At 38.4% G+C, this 18,485-nt stretch overlaps 1 protein-coding gene and 1 non-coding gene across 2 annotated transcripts; one reads left to right on the top strand and one right to left on the bottom strand.

Annotated features, from left to right (window-relative positions):
* Positions 1–5,403: 5,403 nt before the first annotated feature.
* Positions 5,404–5,510, bottom strand: LOC119874107. Its single transcript, XR_005386827.1, has one exon. It is a non-coding gene; the product is annotated as a U6 spliceosomal RNA (small nuclear RNA).
* An 8,208-nt stretch (positions 5,511–13,718) lies between these two features.
* On the top strand, positions 13,719–14,969 carry LOC119878389 (proteasome subunit alpha type-1-like). Its single transcript, XM_038589016.1, has one exon. It carries the CDS (start codon positions 13,734–13,736, stop codon positions 14,523–14,525), a length of 792 nt encoding a protein of 263 aa, XP_038444944.1. The 5' UTR covers positions 13,719–13,733; the 3' UTR covers positions 14,526–14,969.
* Positions 14,970–18,485: the final 3,516 nt, after the last annotated feature.

Raw genomic sequence — 18,485 nt, 5'->3', positions numbered from 1 at the left:
AGTACTCCATCTCTTTCTATCTTTCCAAACAGCTTTAGTAGAATACGTATGGTTTCTTCTTTAAACGTTTGATAGAATTCGCCAGGGAAGCCATCTGGCCCTGGACTTTTGTGTCTCGGGAGGTTTTTGATGACTGCTTCAATTTCCTCTCTGGTTATTAGCCTGTTCAGGTTTTCTATTTCTTCCAGTTACAGTTTCGGTAGTTTGTGGCTTTCCAGGAATGTGTCCATTTTTTCTAGATTGCCAAATTTATTGGCATATAGCTGTTCATAATATGTTTTTAAAATCGTTTGTATTTCCTTGGTGTTGGTAGTGATCTCTCCTTTCTCATTCATGATTTATTAATTTGAGTCTTCTCTCTCTTCTTTTTAATAAGGCTGGCTTATGGTTTATCTATCTTATTAATTCTTTCAAAGAACCAACTCCTGGTTTTGTTGATCTGTTCCACAGTTCTCTGGTCTCTATTTCATTGAGTGTTGCTCGAATCTTTACTAACTCTCTTCTTCTGCTGGGTGTAGGATCTATTTGCTGTTTTTTCTCTAGCTCCTTTAAGTGTAAGGTTAGCTTTTGTATTTGAGTTCTTTCCAGTTTTTGAATGGATGCTTGTATTGCGATGTATTTCCCCCTCAGGACTGCTTTTGCTGTATCCCAAAGATTTTGAACGGTTGTATCTTCATTCTCATTAGTTTCCATGAATCTTTTTAATTCTTCCTTAATTTCCTGGTTGACCCTTTCATCTTTTAGCAGGATGGTCCTTAACTTCCACGTGTTTGAGGTCCTTCCAAACTTCTTGTTGTGATTTAGTTCTAATTTCAAGGCATTATGGTCTGAGAATATGCAGGGGATGATCCCAATCTTTTGGTATTGGTTCAGACCTGATTTGTGACCCAGTATGTGGTCTGTTCTGGAGAAAGTTCCATGTGCACTTTAGAAGAATGTGTATTTAGTTGCATTTGGATGTAAAGTTCTGTAGATATCCGTGAAATCCATCTGGTCCAGTGTATTATTTAACGCTCTTGTTTCTTTGGAGATGTTGTGCTTAGAAGACCTATTGAGTGTAGAAAGCACTACATTGAAGTCACCAAGTATAAGTGTATTATTATTTAAGTATGTCTTAACTTTTTATTAATTGATTAATATATTTGGCAGCTCCCACATTCGGGGCATATATATTGATGATTAAGTCCTCTTCTTGGATAGATCGTTTAAGTATTATATAGTGTCCCTCTTCATCTCTCACTACAGTCTTCGGGATAAACTTTAGTTTATCTGATATAAGAATGGCTACCCCTGCTTTCTTTTGAGGACCATTTGAATGGTTAATGGTTCTCCAACCTTTTATTTTCAGGCTGTAGGTGTCCTTCTGTCTAAAATGAGTCTCTTGTAGACAGCAAATAGATGGGTCCTGCTTTTTTTTCCAGTCTGAAACCCTGCGCCTTTTGATGGGGTCATTAAGCCCGTTCACTTTCAGAGTTACTATTGAAAGATACGAGTTTAGTGTCATCATGATACCTATTCAGTCCCTGTTTTTGTGGATTGTTCCATTGGACTTCCTCTTAAAGAGGAATTTTCAGAGTCCCCCTTAAAATTTCTTGCAGAGCTGGTTTGGAGGTCACATATTCTTTCAGTTCCTGCCTGTCTTGGAAGCTCTTTATCTCTCCTTCCATTTTGAATGAGAGCCTTGCTGGATAAAGTATTCTTGGCTGCATGTTCTTCTCATTTAGAACCCTGAATATATCCTGCCAGCCCTTTCTGGCCTGCCAGGTCTCTGTGGAGAGGTCTGCTGTTAATCTGATATTTCTCCCCATATAAGTTAGGGATCTCTTGTCTCTTGCTGCTTGTCCAGGTGTTGAACGGTTTTTATTGATTTTAGGGGGGGGGTTCTATTTCCTGGATCTGAATGCCTGTTTCCCTTCCCAGATTAGGAAAGTTTTCAGCTATGACTTGTTTAAATACATATTCTGGACCTTTGTCCCTTTCGGTGCCCTCGGGAACCCCAATTAAATGTAGATTTTTCTTCCTCAGACTGTCACTTATTTCCCTTAATCTATCCTTATGATCTTTTAATTGTCTCTTTTTCCTCAGTTTCCCTCTTTGCCATCAACTTGTCTTCAATGTCACACACTCGTTCTTCTACTTCGTTAACCCTTGTCATTAGGACTTCTAGTTTGGATTGCATCTCATTTAATTGATTTTTATTTTCTGCCTGATGAGAGCTGAATTCTGCAGGCATGAAGTCTCTTGAGTCCTTTATGCTTTTTTCTAGAGCCACCAGTAGCTTTATAATTGTGCTTCTGAATTGGCTTCTGACATTGAATTGTAATCCAAATTTTGTAACTCTGTGGGCAAGAGGACTGTTTCTGATTCTTTCTTTTGAGGTGAGTTTTTCCTTCTAGTCATTTTGTTCAGTGCTGAGTGGCCAAAAACAAGTTGTATTGGGAAAAGGAGAAAAAGAGGGAAGAGAAAGAAGAAAATAAAAAGAAAAAGAAAGAAGGAAAAAAAAAAGGAAGAGAAGAAAAGAAAAAAAGGGGGAGAGAAGCAAGCAAACAAACAAACAAACAAAAAACACGGGGGAGTATCCTCTGATTCTGTATACTGTAAATCCCTCGACTTCCCCTGGAATTTTCCAGTGCTGCTTGGTCAGTAATTTGTTTTCTAGCTGGTCTTCTGGGGGAGGGGCCTGCTGTGCTGATTTTCAGGTGTGAGCACTTGGGAGAGCTGCTCAGCCCCCATCCTGGTGCAGAGCTCCTTGAAAGTCGCTTAACCTGTTTATCCTTGAGGCCACTGTGAAGCTCAGTGGGGGTTGTTAATCCTGTGAGGCCCCAGGAGGAACAACAACAGTAGCAGCGGCCAGCTCTCCGCCCTGGAATTGGCTCCTGCAGTAACTATAGAGTTCTCAGTCGGCAGGGGCCTGGATGCTCCGGGGGCGGGGGCCGCTGATCTGCTCAGCTCCAGGCCGCCGGAGGCTGGAGCGTCCTTGCTGTCCTGTGCCATCCCGGCCTCTGCTTGTCCTGGGGGGAGCGCCGGATCTTGGGCTGTGTCCCCGGTGCCCTGAGCTCCCGGGCCTGCGCTACTGGAATCGCGCTCCCGAGCCACGCAGCCCTCTCCGCACGGAGCCGCCGCCTGAGCCCCCTCAAGCTGTTTTCCGGCCCCGCAGGGCGTGCCTGCAGCCCTTTAGGGAGCTCGGCCGCGGGTTGTGGGGCGCTCTCCCCGGGGCGTAGGTGCTCTGTTAGTACCCCCGGGAGCCTGAGGGCATCCCTGCCCCTCCTGGGATCCTGCTCCAACTCCCTGCAAGCGCCTTTCCGGGAAGGTTGGTGCAGCTCCTGGGTCTCCGGGACGGGGCTCTCCTGTCCTGGGGACACTCGCCCCGGCCTCAGCCCGGCTCCTCGGGGGGCTCCTCCCCCTTGGATGCCTTTTGTTTCTTTATTTCTTTTCTCCTCCGTATTCCTACCTTGATAGTAGCGTGAACTCTTTTTACTGTAGCATTCCAGCTGTTCTCTCTTTAAATCTCAAGCCGAATATGTAGGTTTTCAGGATGATTTGAAAGTTATCTAGGTAATTTGGTGGGGACAGGTGACTTGGAGATTCTACTCTTCCGCCATCTTGCCCCTCCTCCCTATAAATATTATAGTTTTAGGCTTTACATTTGTTTTTTTTTATTATAAATTTATTTTTTATTGGTGTTCAATTTGCCAACATATAGAATAACAACCAGTGCTCATCCTGTCAAGTGCCCACCTCAGTTAGGCTTTACATTTGATCTGCCACTCATTTTGAGTAAGTTTTTATGTATGGTGTGAAGTAGGAATTGAAATTCATCTTGGATGTTCCAGCACCCCATTTGTTGAAAAGACTTTCTCCTTTGTTGGAAATCAGCTGGCTGTCCATACATGAGTGGGTCTATATCTCCACTCTCTATCCTGTTCCATCCATCTACTTGTCTATATTTATACTGATACCACATTGTCCTAATTTCTGTCGTTTCATGTTAAGTCTTGAAGTAATTTGGTATTAATCCTCGAACTTTATTCTTTTGCAAATTGTTTTGGCTATTGAGTCCTGTGTATTTCCACAAGACTTTTTTTTGAAGATTTATTTCTTTATTTATGATAGAGAGAGAGAGAGAGAGAGAGAGGCAGAGACACAGGCAGAGGGAGAACCAGTCTCCATGCTGGGAGCCCCATGCGGGACTCGATCCCAGGACTCCAGGATCGTGCCCTGGGCCAAAGGCAGGCGCCAAACCACTGAGCCACCCAGGGATCCCCTATTTCCACAGGAATTTTTAAATGAGCACGTCAATTTCTCAAAAGTGGAGAGGTGACATCATAATAATATTGAGTATTCTGACTGATGCACAGGTATATCTCTTCATTTTTTTAAGGTCTCAATTTCTCTCAGCAGTGTTTTACAGCTGAAGTGCATTGGCCTTGCACATTTTTGCTAGAAGTTTATCCCTATTTCATGTTTTTATGCTATTTTCAATGGTATTGTTTTTTAAAATTTCTATGTCCAGTTGTTCACAATGAGTATACAGAAGTACAGTTGAATTTATACACCAGCTTTATATCTTACAGCCTTGCTAAATTCACTTCCAGTTCTTTTTTTTTCACTTCCAGTTCTAATAGCATTTTTTGTTTTGCAGATTCCACAGGATTTTCTAGAGATGAGCATGTCATCTGTGAATAAAGGCAACTTTCTTTCTTTATTTCCAACTAGATGCCTTTTAGTTCTTTTTTATTCTTTTGAACTTTTTTTACTTTTAATTATTTTATTTTATTATTTTATTATTTTTTTTATAAATTTATTTTTATTGGTGTTCAATTTGCCAACATATAGAATAACACCCAGTGCTCATCCTTTTAGTTCTTGTCCTTGCCTCATAGCACTGGCTAGAACCTCTAGCACAATGCTGAACAGAAGTTCTAAGAGTAGATATCCTTGAATTGTTTTTAATCTTAGCAAATATGCATCTAGTCTTTCATCATTAACTATGATCTTAGCTGTGGGGTGTTCATAGATGACCTTTATTAGCTGGAGGAATTCTTTTCTAGTTTGTGAACTTAAAAAATCAGGAAGGCATCTTGTATTTTGTCAGATATCTTTTCTACATCTATTGAGATGATCAAATTGTTTTTCTTTTTTAGTTTGATAATATGATGACTTACACCAATTGATTTTTCACTTTTAAGCCAATTCTGCATTCCTGGGATAACCCCACTTGGTCATGATGTATTATCCTTTTTATTTTATTTTTTTTTGTTTCAATTTGCTAAAATTTTGTATAAAAGTTTTCTTTTTTTTTTTAAATTTTTATTTATTTATTCATGATAGTCACAGAGAGAGAGAGAGAGAGAGGCAGAGACACAGGCAGAGGGAGAAGCAGGCTCCATGCACCGGGGGCCCAAAAATATGGAACGCTTCACGAATTTGCATGTCATCCTTGCGCAGGGGCCATGCTAATCTTCTCTGTATCGTTCCAATTTTAGTATATGTGCTGCCGAAGCGAGCACTAAAAGTTTTCTATCTATGCTCGTGAGGGATATTTATCTGTACTTTTATTTCTTGTAATGACTTATCTGGTTTTGTCATCAAGGTGGTGCTGGCCTCATGGAACAAGTTGGTAAATATCCCCTCCTCTTCAATTTTACTCTAAAAGAGTTTGTGGAAAATTGGTATTCTTTTTTTCTTAAATGTTTGGAAGAATTAAACCAATGAAGACACCTGGACCTGGAGATTTATTTTTGGGAAGGTCTTTGACTAAAAATTCTATTTCCTTTATAACTATAGGTCTACTTGTTTATTTCTTTTCAAGAAAGTCTTGATAGTTTGCATTTTGTAAGAAATTTGTCGTTTTCATCTAAGTTGTTGAATTTATTGGCATAAAGTTGTTCATAATAGCCTCTTGTTCTTCTTTTGCTATCTGTAAGATTGGTGGTACAGTCACCTCTCTCATTCCTTATATTGGTAATTTCAACCCTCTATTTTTCCCGATAAGTCTGGTGAGAGTTTATCAATTTTATTAATTTCTCAAAGCAACAGTTTTTGGAATTATCCATTTTCTCTATTGTATCTCTATTTTCTATTTTATAGATTTCTCATATTTATTATCTCCTTCCTTTTGCTTGCTTTGAATTTTATTATTTTTTAAAATTTTTATTTATTTATGATAGTCACAGAGAGAGAGAGAGCGAGGCAGAGACACAGGCAGAGGGAGAAGCAGGCTCCATGCAGGGAGCCCAACATGGGACTCCATCCCGGGACTCCATGTTCGCACCCTGGGCCAAAGGCAGGCGCCAAACCGCTGCACCACCCAGGGATCCCTTGCTTTGAATTTTATTTGCTCTTTTTATCTTGTTTCTAATGTGGAACCTGAATTTGTTGATTTGAGGGTTTTTTTTACATAGATCTAGTTAGTACTATATATTTCTCCCTGCACCCTACAAATTTTATTCTCCTTTTTATCCAGAATATATTTTAAAATACTTTTAATTGCCCTTTAGATTTTTCCTTTATTTAGAAATGTCTTATTTTGTTTCCAAATATTTGGTGCTTTTCCAGATGTATTTCTGTAATTGAATTTCTAATTTAATTCCATTTCAGTCAGAGAACACATTTTGTATAACTTGAATTCTTTTAAATTTATTGATATTTACATTATGACAATGCAATGTTTCATGTGCATGTGAAGAATATGTATATTCTGCTGTTACAGGGTGAAATATTCTTATGAAGGACATTTATATTAAGTTAATATAAATTAACACATAATTAATATAAATTGAGGCATTGTTCAAGCCTTTTATATTTTACTGACTTTCTTTTACTTTTTCTATCAGTTATTGAGAAATGGTTCTTGAAATCTCTGAATACGATAGATTTATTTCTCCTCAGTCCTTTTTTACTTTCTGTGAAGCTGTGTTATTCGGAGCAAAAATGTTTAGGACTGTTACGTTCTCTTGATTAATTAACCCATTTATCACTATAAAATGACTTTTATCTGTGTTCCTACTCTTTGCTGTGAAATCTTCGCCTAAGATTAATATAGCCACTGCAGCTTTCTTTTTATTAGAATTAGCATGCTTTATCTTTTTTCTATCCTTTTAGCAGATTTGTCTTTATATTTGAAATTTGCTTCTTATGGGCAGCATACAATTCAGTCTTGCTTTTTCATTTACTCAACCTCTGCCTTCCTATTTTTATTATTATTATTGACATAGTTGGGTTTCAGCTTATCATCCTACTATTCATTTTCAGTGTTCTTTGTTTCATTTTTTCCTCTTTACTTCTGCCTTCTTTTGAATTCAGTGTTTTCTGTGACCCCATTTGATCTCATTTGATTTTCTATAATTATTTGTTTTTGTTATTTTGGTTGTTATACTAGGGTTTATGGTTTAAGTATTAAACATATTACCAACTACCTTCAAGTGTCACTAATACATTTCATATATAATATGAGAAATTTATAATAATATATTTCTATTTCTCCACTCTATGCCTTTATGGCTTTATTGTCATATATTTTACTTATACATATATTTTAAATGCACATTATTGTTATTTCTGTTCAGTCATTTATCTTTAAAGAGACATGAATAATAGGAAAATATATGTTTACCTGCATTCTAATCATTTGTAGTTTTTTTTTTTTTAAGGTTTTATTTATTTATTCATGAGAGACACAGAAAGAGCGGCAGGGACACGGCAGAGGAAGAAGCAGGCTCCCTGCCCAGAGCCTGATGCAGGACTCAATCCCCCGACCAGGGACCACGCCCTGAGCCAAAGGAAGAGGCTCAACTGCTGAGCCACCCAGGTAGTTCTCGTCATTACTTTTTTATAATTCTTATTTCCATCTTCTGTCATTTTCCTTCTGCCTGAATGATTTCCTTTAAAATTTTTTGTAGGGTGATGAATTCTTTCAGCTTTTTATGTCTAAAATCTTTATTTCACATTTTAAAAAATTCTAACTTTATCAAGATATAATGCATATATCATACTCATTTAAAGTTTACAATTTAGTGGGGCATAGTCTGTTTGCAGAGTTGTGTCACCATCATCATAATCAACTTCAGACTTTTTTCATTACACCAATAAGAAACTTTGTTGTTGTTGTTGTTGTTGTTAAGCTTTTATTTATCTATTCATGAGAGATACACAGAGAGAGAGGCAGAGATAGAGGCAGAGGTAGAAGCAGGTTCCATGGAGGGAGCCTGATGCAGGACTTGATCCTGCGACTCCAGGATCACACCCTGAGCCAAAGGCAGAACCCAACAGCTGAACCACCCAGCTGTCCCTCCAGTAAGAAACTTTATAACCATTAGCATATCCCATCCTCACCTCTTACTTCCCCTCACTGCCCAAAGGCCTGAAAAATTAACATAATATCTGTCTATATTTGCCTTTCCTGGGCATTTCATATAAATGGAGTACTATGTTGTGAAATGTATTGTAAAAATACAATATGTGGTCTTTTGTGACTGGCTTCTTCACTTAGCATGTTTTTGACAGGTCACCTACATTGTAGCATATATCAGTCAGTACTTTATTTGCTAAATAATTTTTTTAAAGATTTTATTTATTCATGAGAGATACAGAGAGATGGAGAGGCAGAGACACAGGCAGAGGGAGAAGCAGGCTCCATGCAGGGAGCCTTGTGGGACTTGATCCCGGGACTCCAGGATCATGCCCTGGGCCAAAGGCTGAGCCACCCAGGGATCCCCTATTTGCTAAATAGTATTTCACCTTATGGATATGGCATACTTTATTTGTCCATTTGATTGATTTGATTGATTGTTTCCTTTCTTTGGCTATTATGAACTCCAATTCAATGACTAAACACACTCCCTTTTTTCCTCAAACCCACTGTCTGTTCCTTCTGATTTCCTTTGCTGGCCCTTCTTCCTCTACCAGATCTCTGTTTAGCCTGCTTAATTCTGTTCTTTTCTGGTTATACTCTCTCCAAGATTTTATCTGGCCACGTAACATAACTTCAATTATGCCTAGATACTGATTTTTACTTTATATTTCTAGGTGAGACCTACACCCTGACTTCTAGACCTGTAAATCCAATTCCTCATATGACATTTCTGCTTAAATGAGTAATACGCACCTCCAACATAATAAAGCCAAATGTGAATATTCATCCCCCATTCCCCAAAATCCATAGTCCCCAAGCCTTTACCTTATCATTAAATAGCACCACCCATCCAATTCCCCAAGCCAATAATAACCTAGAGATTTTCCTTAATTATTTTTTAAAGACTCATTTATTTTGAGGGGGGGAGAGAAAGAGAGAGAAAGAGTGCACGCAGTGGGGGGAGGGGCAGAGGGAAAGAATCCCCAAGAAGACTTCCTGCTACGGGTCTTTCTCACAACCCATAAGATCATGACTGAGCCGAAACCAAGAGTTGGACACTTAACCAACTGAGCCACCCAGGCTCCTCCTTAAATCTATATTTTTACCTTCACACCCAACATTCAATCCACCAGTAGATGTGTCTCCAAAATACACAACTTCTTACCAAGTCTACTGCTAAAAAGTCCATCTAAAATCCGACCATGTCCAGCTGGAACTACGTAGAGCAACCTAATAGTCTGGAGCTAGACAATGGTATCTTAATGATCCTTGTTCTATGCTTGCTCCCCTAAAATCTTTCCCCCAAAAAAGCAAATAAAGTAATTTCTAAAGAGTAAAACTGACAGTGTTACTCCCCTAATGTCCTTTATAGCTGGCTTTTCCCTCATGCATTACATTCAGTTGTCTTGTCTCTTATTGTTGGAAGAATACAGTTATTTGGAAGACTGTCCCTCCATTTGTCCAGTGTTTCAAGTTTTGCACTCTTGACCGTTCTACAACAGAAGTGATACTGTGTTCTTCTTAGTGCATTATATCAGGGGGCATATGATTTTATTTGTCCCAATACTGATAATGATTGGTTTGGTTAAGGTGGTGCCTTAACTAGTGAGAAGATACTCTGAATCTATGAAAATATTCTGTTCTTCCTCAAACTTTCACATACTAGTCGTGGCAATCATTATAGACTTTCTAACATTATCATTCCTTCTATATAAGTTGACAATCTTCTATAAGGAACTTTCCTCCCTCTCATATTTATATCAGTAAGAACTAATTCTTATTTAATTCAATATGTTATAATTTATTATTACCACTATTTTGATGCTCAAATTGTCCCACACTTGCCCAGTGGCAGCCTCTTTAAGTTGGCCGCTGTGCCCTTGTGATATGTCTTCATGATTCTTTGAGCACTTCTATACTTTATCCACAAGAAGATGTTCAAGGATAATCTTGTAACTTCTGTACCTCAGCCTCACATTTAGAAAATATTGAGGTTTGTTCTGGCACACAGTTAATTTACTAGCAGATCAATAACACTTTTTTTTCAAAAGCTGTGCCAACCTTTGTTAGGATGGGACTAGAGTGGCCCTTATCTAGGTCTAGAGTAGTCCTATCCTACAGAGTGGCCTTTCTGGAAGGACAATTGAGTGTCTATGATGTTCAGTGAGTTCTCTCCATCTTGGTCCACTGGACTCCTATGTCTAACACAACAGTGAAACCTCCTGAAATTCAATTCAGCTCACAGCTCTCTAGCAGCTGTCCTTAACTAGATTGTACAGAATCTTCTTCTGTACATGTGCAAATTATCATTCAACCAGAAACATAAAGGGCACATTGTACATCTTCCCAGTTCTCCTTTTCTGCACAGCTACAGAAAAGCTCAAAAGCCAGAAATGGGGCACCCTGGGTGGGTCAGTGGATTAGCGCCGCCTTCAGCCCAGGGCCTGATCCTGGAGACCCTGGATCGAGTCCCATGTTAGGCTCCCTGCATGGAGCCTGCTTCTCCCTCTGCCTCTGTCTCTGCCTCTCTCTCTCGGTCTCTCATGGATAAATAAAATCTTAAAAAAAAAAAAAAGCCAGAAATGCTTAACTCTACTTCCAGAGCATAGCAATACAACTGTGCTCTGTTTGGGTCTCACCTTTCTCTACAATAGTCCACAGGGTGACTCCAGACAGAATCCTGGGGCAATTTTGAAGCTTTACTCGTGTGTTTCTCCTGTCTAAAAGATCAAAGTCCACTGTGCTACTGTCCACACAACTTGTGCATGTATTTGGTCTCATTTTGTACTTCCTTACAATTGGAGGCATAATGTAGTTCGGTTACTCCATCATTATCTGAAGCGGATTCAACAACTATTCTTTATAAAAATTGTATATAAAATAGAATCCTTAACATGATTATACACTCACATTCTCAACACACACACATACACACGCGCAATTTTTTTAATTTTTAAAGTTTTTATTTAAATTCCAGTTAGTAAATACACAGTGTAATATTAGTTTCAGGTGTACAATTTAGTGATTCAACACTTACATACAACACCTAGTGCTCACCACAAGCACACTCCTTATTCCCCATCATCTTTTTAACTCATCTTCTCATCCACCTCCCCTCTAGTAACCATCTGTTTGATGTCTGTAGTTAAGAATCTGTTTTTTGGTTTGCCTCTCACTCCTTTTTCCCCTATCATGTTTGTTTTGTTTCTTAAGTTCCATGTATGAGTGAAATCATATGGTATTTGTCTTTCTCTGACTGACTTATTTTGCATAGGATAATACCCTCTAGCTCCATCAATGTCACTGTAGTTGGCAAGATTTCATTCCTTTCTTATGTCTGAGTAATATTAAAAAATGTATGCATAGTATCTGTAAAGAAAGAGATATACATATATATCACATCTTCTTTAACAATCTTTAAAAATCTTCTTGCAAAAATCATCAACATCTACCTTCTCATTAAAGTAGGAGCAGGTCGGGACACCTGGATGGCTCAGCAGTTGAGCATCTGCCTTCAGCTCAGGGCGTGATCCCACAGTTCTAGGATCCAGTCCTGCATCGGGATCCCCACAGGGAGCCTGCTTCTCCCTCTGCCTATGTCTCTGCCTCTCTCTATGTCTCTCATGAATAACTAGATAAAATATTTTTTAAAAAAATAAAGTAGGAGCAGGACAACTCTGTGCAAGCCAACATAATTAGACAAGGAAAAAAGAGGAATAAAAATTAGACTGAAAGATATAAAAATTGTGTTCAGATAACAGAAGCCAAAGGAAATAAACTGACATTTTTAATCCTGTTTATGAAGTTAGTAAATAGAACTGAATAGCACTTATTTCTAATAGCAAAAATAAAATAAAACATAGGAATAAGCCCTAATTAAAATAAAGCAAGAACCATAGAAAGAAAACTTTACAACTCTGTCGAGACTCTCACTTTTGGTCAAGATGGAGTAACAGGGCCCACATTTACCCTACTATCTATAGCAACTACAGAACTAGACAAAATAAACAATAACTCTTAAGACATTAGACATCAAGCAACAAATGATAGAGATCACTGAGAGATAGGAAATCAATGAGGTGAGCTCTACAGTTGTGTCAGCTTATGGCCTGGACAAAGTTCCCACGTTGTGGCATAGTAAGGAGGAACCCAAGTAGAACTTGACAGTCTATGAGTTGAGGAGATGGAGCTGGGTGTTAGAGATGGCCATGGCATCGTATCTGAAAAGAAAGTGCTGGACAGAGAGAGAACTCTTAAGATCTGAAGAAGGTCTCCCTCAAGTGTTCACAAGGGACTAGTCAGTATATGCATGTAAGAAAAGTACCTGAGATAGGACTTTTTTAAAATTCCTAAGATATAAAAGCATAATGCCCAGAGATCACACAGAGGTAGAAAAAGTATTTATTCCAACAGAGAGTAGAAAACATCAAAATAAATGGGACATTGGATGGAGTATAAACAAGGCCTTGACTCAACATTAAGTAAAAATTAATCTTGGACTAAACGTTGGTAGGATCTGCCTAATAAAGTTTATAAGGAACACCTGAAAGCATCAAACTGTTCCAAGTAACTTAATGAATTACAAAACACAGCTCAACAATATTTGTAGAAAAAAGGTGGACTAGGAAGCTCCAAGTCCTCACTCTCCCATGGAAACATTTAAAAAGTCCAGAAACTAACAACTATAATAACCTTATATGAGCCATGGAAAGTAGTCAAAGGTCTATAGCGACCAAGCAAATGTACAATAAAAAATACATATTAAAAATAGTAGGAAAATTTATTTCGTGTTTACTTGCCTTTGCTCCACCCCTTCCCCAGTGTGGTGAGGTTTTGGTCTAGACAGAGTGGCAGCCCAATTCCCAATTCCCTTCCTTAAACCAAACAGAGCAGAACAGACCATATTTGAACATTTGAACCTATGTGGGGGCTGCCTGAAGGACTTATCTATCCCCCCTTATTTGGAGTTCATGCAGCAAGAAGAGGTAGCTGCTACTCATGAAAGCTGCAAGGGGACTACCAACTCATGAGCAAAAGATTTTGAGCAGGACATATAATAGACCATAAAAAGCCCAAAGGAGAAGCTGAGTGAGATTCTTTGAAAGACTTGGACATTCAGAAGCAGCCACATATTTAAGGGAATTAAAAAGGCCATGATCAGTCCTGGCCAAGACAGACTTGTGAAAAGAACTGAAAAGACCTTAAATTTTTATATTTTGCTTATCCCTAGGCTCTGAGCCTCTCTAGCTAATTAGAAAAGGACTGCCCCAGAATAGAGCCAGTCTGCAAAGACTGAGACAGGTGGCTGTTTTCACAAGTGCCCAATCTTTAAAAAAAAAAGTTACAGGCCGGAGGCCGCACCGGGACCCATGCCAGAACCATGTTTCGCAACCAGTATGACAATGACGTCACTGTTTGGAGCCCTCAGGGCAGGATTCATCAAACTGAATATGCAATGGAAGCTGTCAAACAAGGTCCAGCCACAGTTGGTCTGAAATCAAAAACCCATGCAGTGTTGGTTGCATTGAAGAGAGCACAGTCAGAGCTTGCAGCTCATCAGAAGAAAATTCTTCATGTTGATAACCATATTGGTATCTCAATTGTGGGACTTACTGCTGATGCTAGACTGTTATGTAATTTTATGCGCCAGGAGTGTTTGGATTCCAGATTTGTATTTGACAGACCTCTTCCTGTGTCTCGTCTTGTATCTCTAATTGGAAGCAAGACCCAGATACCAACACAAAGGTATGTCCGGAGACCATATGGTGTTGGACTGCTTATTGCTGGTAATGATGATATGGGCCCTCACATTTTCCAAACCTGTCCATCTGCCAACTATTTTGACTGTAGAGCCATGTCCATTGGAGCCCATTCTCAATCAGCTTGTACTTACTTGGAGAGACATATATCTGGGTTTATGGAGTGCAATTTGAATGAACTGGTTAAACATGGTCTGCGTGCCTTACGAGAGACACTTCCTGCAGAACAGGACCTAACTACAAAGAATGTTTCCATTGGAATTGTTGGTAAAGACTTGGAGTTTACGATTTATGATGATGATGATGTATCTCCATTCCTGGAAGGTCTTGAAGAAAGACCACAGAGAAAGGCACAGCCTACTCAACCTGCTGATGAACCTGCAGAAAAGGCTGATGAACCAATGGAGCATTAAGTCACAAACCAGTCTATATGTGTATTATCAAATATGTGAGAATGCAGGAGCCCTTACTGATGACAGTAATCTATACTTTGAACCAAAAGATGCAGCGTGGTCTTCTGGTATGTTTTAGGAATCGGTCCAGATGTGTTTTTCCCAAGTAACTTGTCTGAACCATATAATGGTGTGCATTTTTCTTTGAGAGGGTCTATATAATCATTTTCTAGAAAGTATAGTTATCTGTACTAGTGTTTTTACATGAAGAACATAGTGTCTTTGTGGTTTTAAAGACAACTGTGAAATAAAATTGTTTCACCTGCCTGTGGAAAAAAAAATTACAAGGATTAAAAAGAAAAGGAGAGTATAGTTGACGTAAAGGGGAAAAATAAACTGGCCAAAACTGTCCCTAGATGAACACAAGCATTAGCCTTACTAGACAAAGATTTTAAAAACAACCATCTTATATACGCTAAAGGAAGTCCCAATAGTTCATTTTTGCTTTTGTTTCTTTTGCCTTCGTGGATGTATCTTGCAAGAAGTTACTGTGGCTGAGTTCAAAAAGGGTGTTGCCTGTGTTCTCCTCTAGGATTTTGATGGAATCTTGTCTCACATTTAGATCTTTCATCCATTTTGAGTTTATCTTTGTGTATGGTGCAAGAGAGTGGTCTAGTTTCATTCTTCTGCATGTGGATGTCCAATTTTCCCAGCACCATTTATTGAAGAGACTGTCTTTTTTCCAGTGGATAGTCTTTCCTCCTTTGTCAAATATTAGTTGACCATAAAGTTGAGGGTCCACTTCTGGATTCTCTATTCTGTTCCATTGATCTATGTGTCTGTTTTTGTGCCAGTACCACACTGTCTTGATGACCACAGCTTTGTAGTACAACCTGAAATCTGGCATTGTGATGCCCCCACCTATGGTTTTCCTTTGAAATTGCCCCTGGCTATTCGGGGTCTTTTCTGATTCCACAAAAAACTTAAAATAATTTGTTCTAACTCTCTGAAGAAAGTCCATAGTATTTTGATAGGGATTGCATTAAATGTGTAAATTATCCTGGGTAACATTGTCATTTTCACAATATTAATTCTTCCAATCCATGAGCATGGAACATTTTTCCATCTCTTTGTGTCTTCCTCAATTTCTTTCAGAAGTGTTCTATAGTTTTTAGGATATAGATCCTTTATCTCTTTGGTTAGGGTTATTCCTAGGTATCTTATGCTTTTGGGTGCAATTGTACATGGGATTGACTCCTTAATTTCTCTTTCTTCAGTCTCATTGTTAGTGTATAGAATGCCACTGACTTCTGCGCATTGATTTTGTATCCTGTCACACTGCCAAATTGCTGTATGAATTCTAGCAATCTTGGGGTGGAGTCTTTTGGGTTTTCTATATAGAGTATCATGTCATCAGCGAACAGGGAGAGTTTAACTTCTTCTTTGCCAATTTGAAGAAGCTTTTGCACAGCAAAGGATACAGTCAACAAAACTAAAAGACAACCTACAAAATGGGAGAAGATATTTGCAAATGACATATCAGATAAAGGGCTAGTTTCCAAGATCTATAAAGAACTTCTTAAACTCAACACCAAAGAAACAAACAATCCAATCATGAAATGGGCAAAAGACATGAACAGAAATCTCACAGAGGAAGACATAGACATGGCCAACAAGCACATGAGAAAATGCTCCGCATCACTTGCCATCAGGGAAATAAAATCAAAACCACAATGAGATACCACCTCACACCAGTGAGAATGGGGGAAATTAACAAGGCAGGAAACCACAAATGTTGGAGAGGATGTGGAGTAAAGGGAACCCTCTTACACTGTTGGTGGGAATGTGAACTGGTGCAGCCACTCTGGAAAACTGTGTGGAGGTTCCTCAAAGAGTTAAAAATAGATCTGCTCTATGACCCAGCAATTGCACTGTTGGGGATTTACCCCAAAGATACAGATGCAATGAAACGCCGGGACACCTGCACCCTGATGTTTATAGCAGCAATGTCCACGATACCCCAACTGTGGAAGGAGCCTCGGTGTCCATCGAAAGATGAATGGATAAAGAAGTTGTGGTTTATGTATACAATGGAATATTACTCAGCCATTAGAAACGACAAATACCAACCATTTGCTTTGACACGGATGGAACTGGAGGGTATTATGCTGAGTGAAATAAGTCAATCGGAGAAGGACAAAAATTATATGGTCTAATTCATTTGGGGAATATAAAAAATAGTGAAAGGGAATAAAGGGGAAAGGAGAAAAAATAAGTGGGAAATATCAGAAAGGGAGACAGAACATGAAAGACTCCTAACTCTGGGAAATGAACTAGGGGTGGTGGAAGGGGAGGTGGGCAGGGGGTGAGGGTGACTGGTGGCAGGCACTGAGGTGGGCACTTGACGGGATGAGCACTTGGTGTTATTCTGTATGTTGACAAATTGAACACCAATAAAAAATAAATTTATTAAAAAAATATAAAAATATATAAAAAATAAATAAATAAAAATTATATATGCTAAAGGAAAGCATAGATGAAGAACTAAAGGCAATCATAAAGGAACAAAATGTGGGCTGTTGGCTGGCTCAGTCAGAACCTGCAACCCTTGATCTCAAGGTTGTGAGTTCAAGCCCCATGTTGAGTGTAGAGATTACTTAAATAAATAAAACTTAATAAAAAAGTACAAAATATCAACAAAGACATCCAATTTTGTAAAAAAGTAGGCTCCACACCCACGTGATACCCAATGCAGGCTTGAACTCACAATCATGAGATAGAGACCTGAGCTAAGATAAAGAGTTCAGTGGTTAACTGACTGAGCCACCCAGGTGCCCTAAATGATAGAAAGTATTAAAAAAACAAACAAAAAACAAAACTAACAATCCTGAATCTGAAAAAAATACAATAAGTAAAAGGAAAGGTTCACTAGAGGAATTCAATGGCAGATTTGTATAGACAGAAGAAAGAATCAGCAGATGTAAAAATAGGACTTTTGAAATTTACAAGTCTGAGGAGCAGAAAGAAAAAAGAATGTTATCCCCCTAAGATCAGTAACAAGGCAAAGATGTCTGCTCTCACCACTTCCATTCAACATGATGCTGAATGTTTTAGTCACTGCAATAGGGTAAAAATAGAGAAACAAAAGGCTTTCATTTTTTTTTTTTTTTTTTTTTTTTTTACAAAAGGCTTTCAAATTGGAAAAGGAGGTGAAAATTGTCAGGCATTATCATCATTTTGGAAATACTAAAGAATTTACTTCAAAAAAGCTATTACAACTATTTGTGAATTTAACAAGATTGCAGGATATGATACAACAAATTCTATTTCTACATATTAACAATAAAAACTAGAAGTTAAAATTAAAAAGCAATATCACTTATAATAGCATCATAAGGGACACCTGGGTGGCTGAGCGGTTGAGCGCCTGCCTTTGGCCCAGGGCGTGATCCTGGAGTCCTAGGGTCAGGTCCCACGTCAGGCTCCTGCAGGGAGACCACTTCTCTCTCTCTGCCTATATCTCTGCCCTCTCCCCCCGCCCTCTCTGTCTCTCATGAATGAATAAAAACCTTTTTTAAAAAATAGTATCATAAAATGTTAAATAGGGGTAAATTCACAAAATATGTATAAGACTTGTACAAAAAAACATTTCTGAGACAAATTAAAGATACCCTAAATAAATGGAGAGATATACCATATCCATGGATCAAAAAGCTTAATATTGTTAAAATGTCAATTCATTCACAGAAATTTTCCCTACCTATATACTCATACATGTGTAACATAGATTTATAATATAAGGTTGTGTCAGCATTTTATTCACAGCAAAAGACTATAAACAACTAAATATCTATTAATAAAGAATTAAAGAGGAATTGTGTTATATCAAGGAAGACATTACAGCCGTTAACTTAATGGTACATATAAGATATATGTGTATTATTAAACGAAATAAAAGGGAAACTGTCATACTACCATTTG

The sequence above is a fragment of the Canis lupus genome, unplaced genomic scaffold, assembly GCF_011100685.1.
Source record: "Canis lupus familiaris isolate Mischka breed German Shepherd unplaced genomic scaffold, alternate assembly UU_Cfam_GSD_1.0 chrUn_S1569H1758, whole genome shotgun sequence".
Classification (NCBI taxonomy): Eukaryota; Metazoa; Chordata; class Mammalia; order Carnivora; family Canidae; genus Canis; species Canis lupus.
This window is presented reverse-complemented; position numbering and strand designations above follow the sequence as displayed.